This window comes from Myotis yumanensis, unplaced genomic scaffold (genome assembly GCF_028538775.1).
Source record: "Myotis yumanensis isolate MYYU_CA2020_CCGP unplaced genomic scaffold, mMyoYum1.0.hap1 SCAF_10, whole genome shotgun sequence".
Lineage (NCBI taxonomy): Eukaryota > Metazoa > Chordata > Mammalia > Chiroptera > Vespertilionidae > Myotis > Myotis yumanensis.
Window position 1 is genome coordinate 36,961,660 of NW_027223761.1, and position 12,808 is coordinate 36,974,467.

General features: G+C 43.0%; 1 protein-coding gene across 2 annotated transcripts in view; it reads right to left on the reverse strand.

Annotated features, from left to right (window-relative positions):
- Positions 1–12,238, reverse strand: part of SWAP70 (switching B cell complex subunit SWAP70) — a 73,295-nt gene extending 61,057 nt beyond the window's left edge. For both annotated transcript variants that reach the window (XM_070425319.1, XM_070425318.1), the window contains exon 1: positions 12,079–12,238. In XM_070425319.1, coding sequence (XP_070281420.1) covers positions 12,079–12,177 — 99 coding nt within the window. In that variant the 5' untranslated portion in view covers positions 12,178–12,238. The remainder of the gene's footprint in view (positions 1–12,078) is intronic.
- Positions 12,239–12,808: the final 570 nt, after the last annotated feature.

Sequence of the window (12,808 nt, forward strand, 5' to 3'; positions counted from 1 at the left end):
TGAGGGTGCACAAATTAAGAAAGAAATGATTCTTGATGTTTGCATTATCAGCATTGCCTGGACCAGACTGGTCATCAGTTTGAAAACAGGCATTGACAAAGAATTATTCGTTCCCATAGATACTTTTAAATTTTTAAAATAAACTGCATGTTAATAAACACTGACTTTATAATCACCCAGAGTGTGTATACATTTTTTGAGGACACCCTATATTAACCATTTATTCTGTGCAAGAACAAAAAAACATCTAGAATATGACCCTATCTCCCTTTAAATCCGTATTTTCCACTACGCCTCAAAACAAACATTCTACACCTGGAGTATTTCCACGCTGCGCACAAATACTCTAAATTTGGGCTCTTGCTCTTATCTACAAAGCCACCACCATACTTGCCATCCTTCTGTGACTCTACTAGACAAGAGATCTGTCCCATTCCCTCCAGAAACAGCTGATGTTCTATCTCCTCCATGAAACGTTCCTTGTCTATAACTGTCTTCATTTCTTTCTCTATTTCTACAGCAGCTTTATATATTGCATTACATAGAAATATAATGCAAAACACATATGAAATTTAAAAAAAATTTTTTAAAGACAATGCTTTGTCGCCCAGCCACAGTGGCTCAGTGGTTGAGCATCAACCTATGAACCAAGAGGTCACAGTTTAATTCCTGGTCAGGGCACATGCCTGGGTTGTAGGCTCAATCCCTAGTTGGGGCATGCAGGAGGCAGCCAATCAATGATTCTCTCTCATCATTGATGTTTCTATCTCTCTCTCCCTCTCCCTTCCTCTCTGAAATCAATAAAAATGTATTTTTTTAAAAAAAGACAATGCTCTGTCTTCCAAATGAGAAATGAGGCTTTTTGTTCTGTTTATGAGGGTATTTATGCTTCTTTATGAATATATGGTTGTTTTATTATTTTGTTAATCCTCATCCGAGGATATTCTTCCATTGATTTTTTTGAGTGGAAGGGAGGGGGAGAGACACAGAGAGAGAAACACATAGATTGGTTGCCTCCCACCCACACCCTAACCAAGGTTGGGGATTGAGTCTGCAACCCACGTATGTGCCCTTGACCAGAATCGAACCCAGGACCCTTCAGTCCATGGACCAACACCCTATCCACTGAGCCAAACCAGCTATGGCTGAAATTAGAAATTTTTAATAGCCACATTTTTAAAAAGTAAAAGAGAACAGGTAAAATTAATTTTAATAATATATCCAAAATATTACAACTTCAACATGTTATCAATATTTTAAAACTGCTGAAAGATACCTTACATTCTTTCCTTGTACTAAAAGTCTCTAAAATCCAGTGTATATTTTATGTTTACAGCATATCTCAATTCTGATTAGCCACTTTTCTTTGTTTTTTTAAGAGATGACTGTTCAATATATATTATTGATTTCAAAGAGGAAGGGAGAGGGAGAGATAGAAACATTAATGATGAGAGAAAATCATTGATTGGCTGCCTCCTGCACACCCCCTACTGAGGTTTGAGCCTGCAACCCAGGCAGAACCCTTGACTGGAATCAAACCCAGGACCCTCCAGTGCGCAGGCCAATGCTCTATCCACTAAGCCAAAACAGCTAGGGCTGACCAGCCACTTTTCAATGTTTAATAGCCAAATGTGGCTAATGGCTAACGTACTGGACAGCAGGGTCTAGAGCAGGGGTGGGCAAACTTTTTGACTCGAGGGCCACAATGGGTTCTTAAACTGGACCGGAGGGCTGGAACAAAAGCATGAATGGAGTGTTTGTGTAAACTAATATAAATTCAAAGTAAACATCATTACATAAAAGGGCACGGTCTTTTTTTTTTTTTAGTTTTATTCATTTCAAGCGGGCCGTAGTTTGCCCACGGCTGGTCTAGAGCACTCGTTTTCCACTCTCTGTAGAATTTGCTTCTATGTTGTCTTATTGGAATCATTTCATGTATTATCTTCTTTATTAAACTATACACTCCTTGAGGTAAGGAACAATGTTGTATATTTATTTCTTCCCCAGAGTCCCTAACAAAAGGTGCTCAGTAGATTAAAACCTTCAAATTCATAAAATGTTTTATAGGTCAATTTTCTTTAACATTATTGTTAGGTAGGAAATAGGTGGCTAGCAAATGTTCTGTTGTCACACATAAAGGTTGTGAGCTGCATCTGTGCAAGCATGCATGTTGTTAAATGTCGTCTTATTCCCATTTAACAGATAATCTTAAAACACAAGAAGCAAATATCCCAAAGCCACAGAGGCACAGAATCTCAGAATCCCAGTCTAGTTCTATCTACTAGCAGTCTGCTGTCCCATTACCTAACAGCATTTCCTCCAATCATCACTGAAGAAAGTCACTGCGAGTTAAATCAGCTGGCCACCAGCTCCTGCTCTCAACTCCCAATTAACAGCAATCTGGCTGAGATACCCATCATCCTGTGAACTGAAGGAAGTGATGGGATGTGCTGCCTAGTAAGGCAAAGACTGCTCCATCCTCCCAGAGCTGTTTTCCAGTGAAACATTAACAGCTTCTACCATCTGGCCAGTTGTCCATGTGAGCAGAACCACTAACTGGTGTCACTCTGGCTGGTACACCAGGCCCACATATACCACTCTCCTGGTCCCAATCCAACATAGTCATAAAGCTAATCATTCCTACAGAAGCAACCGGTATAGAGGACATAGCAGAGTCCTAAGATGGCCCTGGCCAGTGGCTCAGTTGATTGGGTGTTATCCGTGCACCAGAAGATTGCCTGTTCCATTCCTGGTCAGGGCACATGCCCGGGTTTCGGGCTCGATCCCTAGTGGGGGGTGTGCAGGAGGCAATGGATCAATGCTATGCTTTCACATCGATGTTTCTCTGTTCCTTCCTCTCTCTTTGAAAATCGATAAAGTATTCTTTTAAAGACAGAGAGAGAGAGGAGACCTAAGATTTAAAAAAAATTGGTTCTTTGCCCTAGCTGGTTTGACTCATTGGATAGAGCGCTGGCCCTGCAGGAGGCAGCTGATCAATGATTCTCTCCCATCATTGATGTTTCTCTCTCTCTCTCCCTCTCTCTCTCTCTCTCTCTCTCCATCAATAAATATACATATTTTTTAAAAATTGGTTCTTCTAATGTTGCAGAAATCTCTAATTACAAGATCCCCTTTTATGAAATTCAAGTACATGTAGATTTACTCCTAAATACCTTTCTACAATTAATTAATTAATTGCTGAGGATTGCAGTTTCAAGTTGACACAGATTTTGAGTATAAAAACAAAACAAAACAAAAAAAAACCTGAAAGTAGAATGAGAAGAATAAAGCAGAGCAGAAAAATACATTTATGAAATGAAGCTTCCGTGAAGATGAAAAAAGCTGAGGCAAAGGGCTCCCTTAGACTTATGTGGTAGGAAGGAATGGGACACACGTAAGGCGGACTGAGGACGCAAGTGGGAGTCCACCGAGCTCCCATGTACTGACTTCCACTGAGGGGACTATAATAACCCCCCTGTGGAGAGGGAATGAGAAGTACCTACTCAATGGAGAGGGCGAACAGTAAGTGGGGAAAGGTCACACAAAGCCTCTTTCATCTCTAGCTTCCAGCTGTGCACCTCTGGGACTGCAGCGAGACCCCAAAGGAAACACATAATGGGGATCAGGAAGGTTACAAGCTCTGAGTCACAAGAGTAGAAAGACAGAGGGCTGCACACTACTGAAAGCGCCTCGCGGCTGCATATTACTTTGATTAAAGCAAAAGTTTACGTGTATTTAAAAAAAAACAAAACTTCCAAGCTCTCCCACATAAAGTTTCCATCAAGTAAGAAATGGAAAAAGGAAACAACCCAGGATCCATGATTACTATTTAAAATGTTTTTAACGTCTCTTATATGCCCTTTATTTGGAAAGCTATCTTTTCTGTTTTGTTTCGGTGAAATATAAAAAAAATATTTACAGACTTGTAATGGCTCACTCATGACTCCAATCCCCTAACCCCACTTTTTTAAATTAGATTTTTTCGTTCCTCAACAGAAACCACTTTTACAGCAGGGGTTAACAGAAACAGAATCACTAAAGATTAGGGAGGGAATACTATACATGCCAACTTCACAAAAATCAACCATATCTTTTACATTGTGCCTCACACAATAAAAGCCCTTTACTGCCTCTTGCTTCCTTTGTGTTTTCCACTCACCGCTGGCCTGGCTCGTTTACTTTTGTAACCAGCAAGGTTAAAAAATGTTGAGGCTAAATGCCTACATGAGAACAGAACACAGGGCATTATTCACAAGATACATAAAGCATCTACAAAGCAAAGAGTAAAACCATTTAGTTGAAAATCTATCATTGAAAAACAAATAAGATTCAAACTACCCTTGTTGTTCCTAAAAAAAAAAATTTTTTTTATTTAGATCCTCACTCGTTGTAGGCCCTTTTACTTCAAAAGGGCAAAACAAAACAAAACCCTGGGTTTTTAAAAAAGAGCAGGATTAAGTGCAGAGCCAATATGCTTATTTCAAGACATTTCCAGCACGGACATGTAATTCACCCTGCAACCACAATTGCAAAGTGAAGCTATAATAGAAGTTGCAAAAATATCACTGGATTTTGCTATACTTGAGAGGATGAGGACACTTACAATAACAAGAGTACTGCTAAGGTACATTTTGATCTCTGAAAGGAACGTAAGAAACTAGTAATCGTGGTTACCTCCAGGACAGGGAACTGGTAGGGCCAGATGTTGGAGGAAACTTTTCACTTTTGTGAATGCCCTTTTGAACTTTATGAATTTTTGTACCATGTAGATATGTAAACTCTTCAAAAAGTTTATTTTTTATGTACATGTTTAAATAATAAATAGGTTTCATCTTTTTATGTTCTTGGAATTACATGTATTTCTGAGTAACACTGGAGATTTAGTATCCTTCGGCAAGGATACTAAAATTCTAAATAATTTCAAGATTATTATAAGCATCAGTGGAAAAATAATTATTGTCTCTACTTTAAATATGCCCTATACCTATTTCCGTTATGACTTCTGCAAATTTATATCATAATCTAAAAGTATGTCTATTTCAAATGGCATATTAGTAAGGTTTCCTAAAATATGGAATCCACACATATCCTCATTACACACACACACACACACTCACAAGAGCACAAACACCAAAACCAAACCAAGGAAAACAGTTAAAAAAAAATTTCTGACATTAAACTCAATATTTACTCAGCTACCTAGAGCTACCTAGCACTTTCCTATGGATTTTTTTTTTGAAGTTTTCATCAATCTCTCAGTAGTTCTTAATATTCTCATAGAGTATACCAAAATTGTATTCAAAACAAACAATAGTTTGTTCTAAGGAAGAACTATTCATGAATAAAAGCAAAAGCAAGTGAAGAATGTGTTTCTAAAAATTTCTTTCCCCACCATTAGCCTATTGCTATCTACTTCAGCAGCTGTGAAAACCAGATCTCGACACAATTAGAAAAAGCTTAACCTAAAACAATAACTTAGTTTAGTGTCTCGTTCTCTGTATTCCCGCCTAAAAAATAGACTAAAACCAAATCAATATGACAATAAAATGAGTTGCCTTCCAACAATCCAAAGTTATTTCCAAGATGATGACAATACCCCAAACTTTTCATAACTTCTCTTTTGTTTTATTTTTTTTAATATATTTTTATTTATTTCAGAGAGGAAGGCAGAGATGGAAACATCAAAATGAGAGAGAATCATTGATTGGTTGCCTCCTGCATATCCCACACTGGGGATACAGCCTACAACCCAGGCATGTGCCCTGACCCGGAATGGAACCGTGACCTCCTGGTTCAACCACTGAGCAATGCCAGCCAGGCTCACAATTTCTCTTTTAGAGAAGAAATATGTAATTCATGAGCTTTGGCAAGGAAAAATCTATCTCATTACTTTACAATCTCCAAAATATATGTATATAATCTATATACATAAAAGTCCAGCGACCAGAATGAGGAATGACCAGAATGACCAGTGGCTATGACACACACCGCAGCAACCAACCAGCCTGATCGGCCCTGATCGGCTCTCCCCCCCCCATCACCCCCCCCCCCCCCCCCCGCCTGGCCAGCCCCTGATTGGCCCCCAACACCCTGATCAGGGGCGGGGCTCACCAGTCAACCTCCCCCAGCCCCTCCCCCTGGCCGGCCCTGCCCCCAGTGGGCCCCCAACACCCAGACCAGGGGCAGGACTGGCCAGCCAACCACACATGGCCCTTCCCCACCCCACCCTCTTACCCCCCTACCCCCCCACCCCCGGCCCAGCCCGATGTACCCACATCGGGGCAGGCCGGCCAGATGGGCCTCTAGTAATTATAATAATAAAGTGTTCTTATTTCTGGTTCTGGTCCCCTATCTTCTATTCTTCCTCTCACCACCTACTGTAACCATTCCCCAAGGACATTGATGAATCTTTTCTCTCCTTTTTCCAAGCTTCAACTACCAGATCCTGTACCAGTTAAATATCCACCCAACAAAGACCTCAAAAACAAAAATCATATAGAAAACCAGCAAGGGCAGGGTGTTGTAGCTGATTCTCCCTAGCTGATTTGGCTCAGTGGATAGTGCCGACCTGCAGACTAAAGGGTCCCAGGTTTGATTCCGGTCAAGGGCACATACCTTAGTTGCAGGTTCCCCAGCCCTGGTTGGGGTACGTGCAGGAGGCAACCAATCGAAGTGTCTCTCCCTCACATCGATGTTTCTCTCTCTCTGTCTCTCCCCCTCCCTTCCACTCTCTCTAAAAAAAAAAAAAAACAACAACAACAATAGAAAAATATCCTCTGGTGAGAATTAACAACATCAACAACAAAAAAACAAAACAAAAAATCAGCCCTCACCGGTTTGGCTCAGTGGATAGAGTGTCGGCCTGTGGACTGAGGGGTCCCAGGTTCGATTCCGGTCAAGGGCATGTGCCTTGGTTGCGGGCACATCCCCAGTGGGAGGTGTGCAGGAGGCAGCTGATCCATGTTTCTCTCTCATCCATGTTTCTAACTCTTTATCCCTCTCCTTTCCTCTCTGTAAAAAATCAATAAAATATATATTTTTTTAAAAATCAGCTAGGGCAATATTTCTGTATTTCTTATCTCTATAACCAGACTTTACATTTCTTAAAGATAGCGTAACTGTCTGATATCTATCTATCTATATCTATAAATATCTAGCATTCTCTAATAGTTGATCATTTTCCTACCAAATTTAAACTCTTTGAAGGCAAAGGTGAATATTTATTTATTTTCCCTCCACCTTTACAGTTAGCATTCGGCACAGTATCTAGCACATTAAATGTTTATTAAATAATTAGTAAATGTATCCATTCATTGTGTCAAAAATTGACAAGTGTCAAAATATTTTAGAATGCCCATAGTTTTTCCAAAGTGATCAAGTGGATATGTAATATCATTTTGGATATGTAATTTTCAGTCTGTTATTTTATGAAACAATTACAATAGTCCCTGTAATTAGCAGATACATTCCAAAAACCCCCAGTGGATGCCGGAAACCATGAATGCTACCAAACTCTATATATATACTATGTTTTTCTCTATACAAACATACACATGATAAAGTTTAATTTATAAACTAGGCACAGTAAGAGATGTTAATAATAAAATATATAATAATAAGATAGAACAGCTAATAATGACTAATAATAAAGTAGAACAACTTCAACAATACTGTAATAAAAGTTCTGTGAATGTGGTCTCTCTCAATAACTGATCTGATAATCAAGATGGCGCCTAAGTGAACTAACAGGTAGATAGTGTATATGGCGTGGATATGCTGGACAAACAAAAGATTCATGTCCAGGGCAGGACTGGGCTGGATGGTGGGGGGAGGAACTGGGTTGGATAGGGTGGGGGGGGAGAGACATGACATCAATCATATTTCATCACACTACTGAGAACGGCAGGCAACTTAAAACATGAATTGTTTATTTCTAGAATGTTTAATTTACTATTTTTGGACAATGGTTAACTACTGGTAACCAAAACAATGGAAAGCAAAACCATGAAAAGTTAAACCACAGATGGGAGTTGGGGGGAGGCCCTACTATATATCCTCCCAGGAGATATTAACTATGAAGAACTCACAAATACTAATCTTTTTATGAAATTATCATGGTACCTTACACAGAGTAAACACACAAAAGGTTGTTGTATGAACAAATGAATGAATGAACAAATTAAGGCAAAAACCCTAAGCCTAGCCAATATATCAATGAACATCAAATGTCACAGTCAAAACAAATAAAGACATAAATAAAAGTTGTTGTTCTTTTTATATTTTCAAATCCAGGAACATTAGCAAGATGAACAGAACTAAATCAATAACAAAGTCTCTCAGTTAAGTAGACAGGAAGAGAAAAAATACAATTACACAGTTGCATTATCAGCATCTGTGGATGAAAACTATGAACTGGGATTTGAATACTTCCTGCCAAGCCTGCAGTCAAGAATAATCTGAACACTTCTTCTAATAGCAACCACAAGGACAATTAAGGAGCGTAACAAAAGTAACCGAAAATATCTCATGTGCAATCAATTGGAAGAGAAAAAAATGAAGAAGAGTTTGAAAATCTTGGTTCTAAATTTAGCTACTACTTACAACTGTGACTTTGGGCAAGTCACCAAACATCTCAGAAGCTTTATCTATCTTATCTATAAAATTAAGAAGTAATCTGGGCCAAAACCGGTTTGGCTCAGTGGATAGAGCGTTGGCCTTCGGACTAGAGGTCCCAGATTCGATTCCGGTCAAGGGCTTGTACCTGAGTTGCGGGCACATCCCCAGTGGGGGATGTGCAGGAGGCGGCTCATCGATGTTTCTCTCTCATAGATGTTTCTAACTCTCTGTCTCTCTCCCTTCCTCTCTGTAAAAAATCAATAAAATATATTAAAAAAAAAAAAAAATCAACCAAGGAATGCTTTAATAAGTGGAACAACAAAATTGATGTTCCTCTTTCTCTCTGTCTCTTTCTCTTTCTCTCTCTCTTCCTCTTGCTCTCTAAAATCAATAAATAAATAATAAGATGAAATATTAAAATATATTCAAATAATCTAAAAGAAGGAAGGGCCCAGCCCACATGGCTCAATGGTTGAGAGTCAGCCTATGAACCAAGAGGTCACAGTTCAATTCCCAGTCAGGGCACATGCCCAGGTTGCAGGCTCTTGATCCCCAGTAGGGGGCATGCAGGAGGCAGGCAATAAATGATTCTCATCGTTGATGTTTCTCCTTTTCTTTTTTCCTCATTGTTGATGTTTCTATCTCTCTCCCCCTCTCCCTTCCTCTCTGAAATCAATAAAAATATATTTTTTAAAAAATAATAAAAATAAAATAATAAAAGTAAGGAAAAGAGAAACAGAATAAAAAAGATAAAACAAACTGAAACCAATAAAATAGTAGCCCTAAATCTAACCATATCAATAATTATATTAAATGTAAATGGTCCAAATACACCAATTAAAAGACAGAGACTATCCAAATAGATTAAAAAACAAGACCCAACTATATAACATCTACAGGAAACTACTTTAAATATAGTGGCACAGCCTTAGCTGGTTTGGCTGAGTGGATAGAGAGTCAGTACTCAGACTGAAAGGTCCCAGGTTTGATTCCAGTCAAGGGCATATACCTCAGTTTCAGGTTCAATCCCCAGCCCTAGTCAAGGTACCTGGGGAAGGCAACCAATTGATGTGTCTTTCTCACATCCATGTTTCTCTGTGTGTCTCCCTCTCCCTTCCACTCTCTCTAATAATCAATGGAAAAAGATCCTCTAATGAGGATTAACATACATACATACATACATACACACATACATAGAGGGATTCAGGTAAATTAAAAGTAAAAACAGTAAAAAGTGGCATGCTCTCCCTCCCTCTCAGGTGAGCATCTCCTAAACTCGAAGGGTCCCCATGAAACTTGCAACCAGAAGAGCAATGGGCAGCGACAGCTCCTTCCGGACTAACCTTTTGAATCTGTTTCCAAGGCCCCCTTTTCTCTGACTTATCGGTGACCCTGCCTCTCTCTCCTGTAGCTTCTTCTATCCTAAGCCCTTCCTTGTTTCACTGTCCCAGCTTTCATAAAAGTATTCTCAAAATAAAAATAAAACCAGTAAAGAGCAAAATGCAGCTCTTTTCATGATCACCAAAAACTATAAACAATACAAATGTTCTTCAAGGGTGACGGGATTAACCATGGTACATCCATACAATGGAATATTACTTAGCAATAAAAGAATTATTGATATACGCAACAACATGGATGAAACGCTAAGGAATTACACTGAGTAAAAGAAGCCAGTGTGGCTCAGTGGTTGAGCGCCCTTCAACCTATGAACCAGAGGTCATGGTTCCATTCCCGGTCAGGGCATATGCCAGGGGTTGTGGGCTCTATCCCCAGTGAGGTGTGTGCAGGAGGCAGCCAATAGATGATTCTCTCTCATCAATGTTTCTATCTCTCGTTCCCTCTCCCTTCCTCGCTCTCAAAATCAATTTTTTAAATGGTGTGTTTCGGGGGGTTTTTTTAAGAAAAAGAAGCCAGTGTCCATCTGGCCCGTGTGGCTCAGTTGGTTGGGTGTCCTCCCCAGCACTCCAAGATTACTGGTTCATTCCGGGTCAGGGCACAGGACTGGGTTGCCTGCTCAATCCCCAATAGGGAGCCTGCAGGAGGCAGCCAATGGATGTCTGCTCTCACATCAATGTTTCTCTCCCACTCCCTTGCTCCCTCTCTAAAAATCAATAAAAATATTTTGTAAAAAGCAAAAGCCAGTGTCAAAAGGTTACATACTTGTACAACTCCATTTATATGACACTGTGGAAAAGACAAAACCACAGCAATTAAGAACGGATCACTGCCTGCCTGCAGTGGAGGGTGAGGGGCAGCACGAAGGAACTTCTTGGGATAAGAGGACTGATGGAAACCTGACTTGGGAAGTGGTTAAACAAATCTATATGTGTTAAAGCTCATAGAACTATACACCAAAAATGTCAATTTTACTGTGTTAATTTAAGAAAGCAAGTAAAATAAAGATTAAGTGGATGCTTTCTGTGGACCCTCCCAGACATCCGTGGATCCTTCAGAGTATGAATTTATAAATGAGAAGAAGAGAGGCGTGCGAAAGAAACCCAGGGAGAATGCTAAATCCTACCGGCACAAAAGCCACTACTCATAGAACCTCCTGACTACTGCACAGACTGTACAAAGCAAACCCGACCTTCAGACATGAACTCCCAGAAGAGGCTAAGAAAACCCGACCTTCAGATCCAAAATGTGTATATTTGAAAACGCCTGTGAATGGTTCTTCTTGTCTGTTTCCATATTTTACACTTTCAAGGCGCTGCCAAAGCCTCCTGGCTCAGCGCCACTTCCCCTGCTGGGGGTGGCTCGCTTTACAAGCATTCCTTTATTTACACCTTACACTCTCACTTAGCCGTGGGATATCTGGCAGTCGCCGCAGAGAGTCTGCAAAAGCTGTGGCTTTGGAGGGTGCCAGAAAGACCGGCGCGCCTCCGGGGAGCTCAGGTCCCTGGGGGACACCGCACACGCTCGAGTAGTTCCAGACCCGAGGACGCTGGGTGGGGAGTTCTTCCGCACAAACCACACAGCGCCCCCCATCGCCAAAGCCCCCCGAGGGAGGAGGGGGCCGACGGAGGCCGGGCGCTGGGGCACTCTGCCTTCTCGGAACCGCGCCGTGGCCTTGGGCGCAGCGGACCGGCTGGAGGACAGCCCCGCGGTGAAAGCCTCTGCCCGGTGATCGTGGGCAAGTCCCTTCCTCTCCCAGAGAAAGGGGTAAACTCTGGGCAGGTTCCCCAAGGGGGCTTCCCACGCCCTCCTGAAACTTTTGGGGGCCTCCCGCGCCAACAGAGAACCGGGCTCGCGGCTCAGAGACCCCACGCGGCTCCCCGGGAGCCCAGCGGGGACTAACGCAGCGCACCTGCCCGAGGGCAAGTGGGAAACGAACCCTGCGCCGGCCGGGGGCTGCCTTCCCGCCCGCCCGCCCCTCCCGGGAGTCATCCCCGCGGACCCCCTTCCACCCCGCGGAGGAGCGCGCACGGGGAGGCCGGGGCAGGGCGGCGGGGCGCCCACCTTGAGCTGGGACTTGGACACCTTGCCGCTGTGGTCCAGGTCCAGGGCGGTGAACGCGTGCCAGATGGTCTTGAGCAGCTCGTCTTTCAAGCCCCCCATGGCCGCGGCCGTGCTCCCCGACAGCCCAGCCTGCGCAGCCAGCCGCTCCGCGTCCCACACCCTCGCTCGGCCTCCGCCGCCGCGATGGTCACCTGACCCCGGCAGGGCCCGCCCACGCCGGGGCCCGCCCCCCGGGCGCCCTCTCCGAGCCGCGGGCTGCGGCGGGAGCGCTGGGCGGCCCTCCGTCCCGGCGGGGACCGGGAACAGCACCCCGCAGCCCCCGAGTGCTCCCCAGGCCAGCTCGGGCCATTTTGGTGCTCGGGTGCCCCTCCAACCAGAGCCTCCATCCCGAGGGAGAATGTGAGAGTCCGAGTGAGCACCCTGCCCGGTTCCAGCGGCGCCCCGCAGGGAAAGGGGGCGCCTGGTCCTGATCCCGGGACGAGGTCACCGTCTAGGAGACTAGGCAAGACCCCGAAAAGTCGCCGGCGGGAGTTCAAATGCCAATGCAGTCCCTAGAGGGAGAGGATGTGGGGGGGAGGGGGGAGGCAGGGAAGGGCTTCTGAGGGAAGTTGATTCATTCATTTCACAAACGTTTTTTGGATGCCTACCAGGTAGTAGGCTCTGGGGGCAAGAGACCAGGCTAAAGCGGCTTTAGAAGTCGTTGTTGTTCATCCTCACCCGATCCATTGAT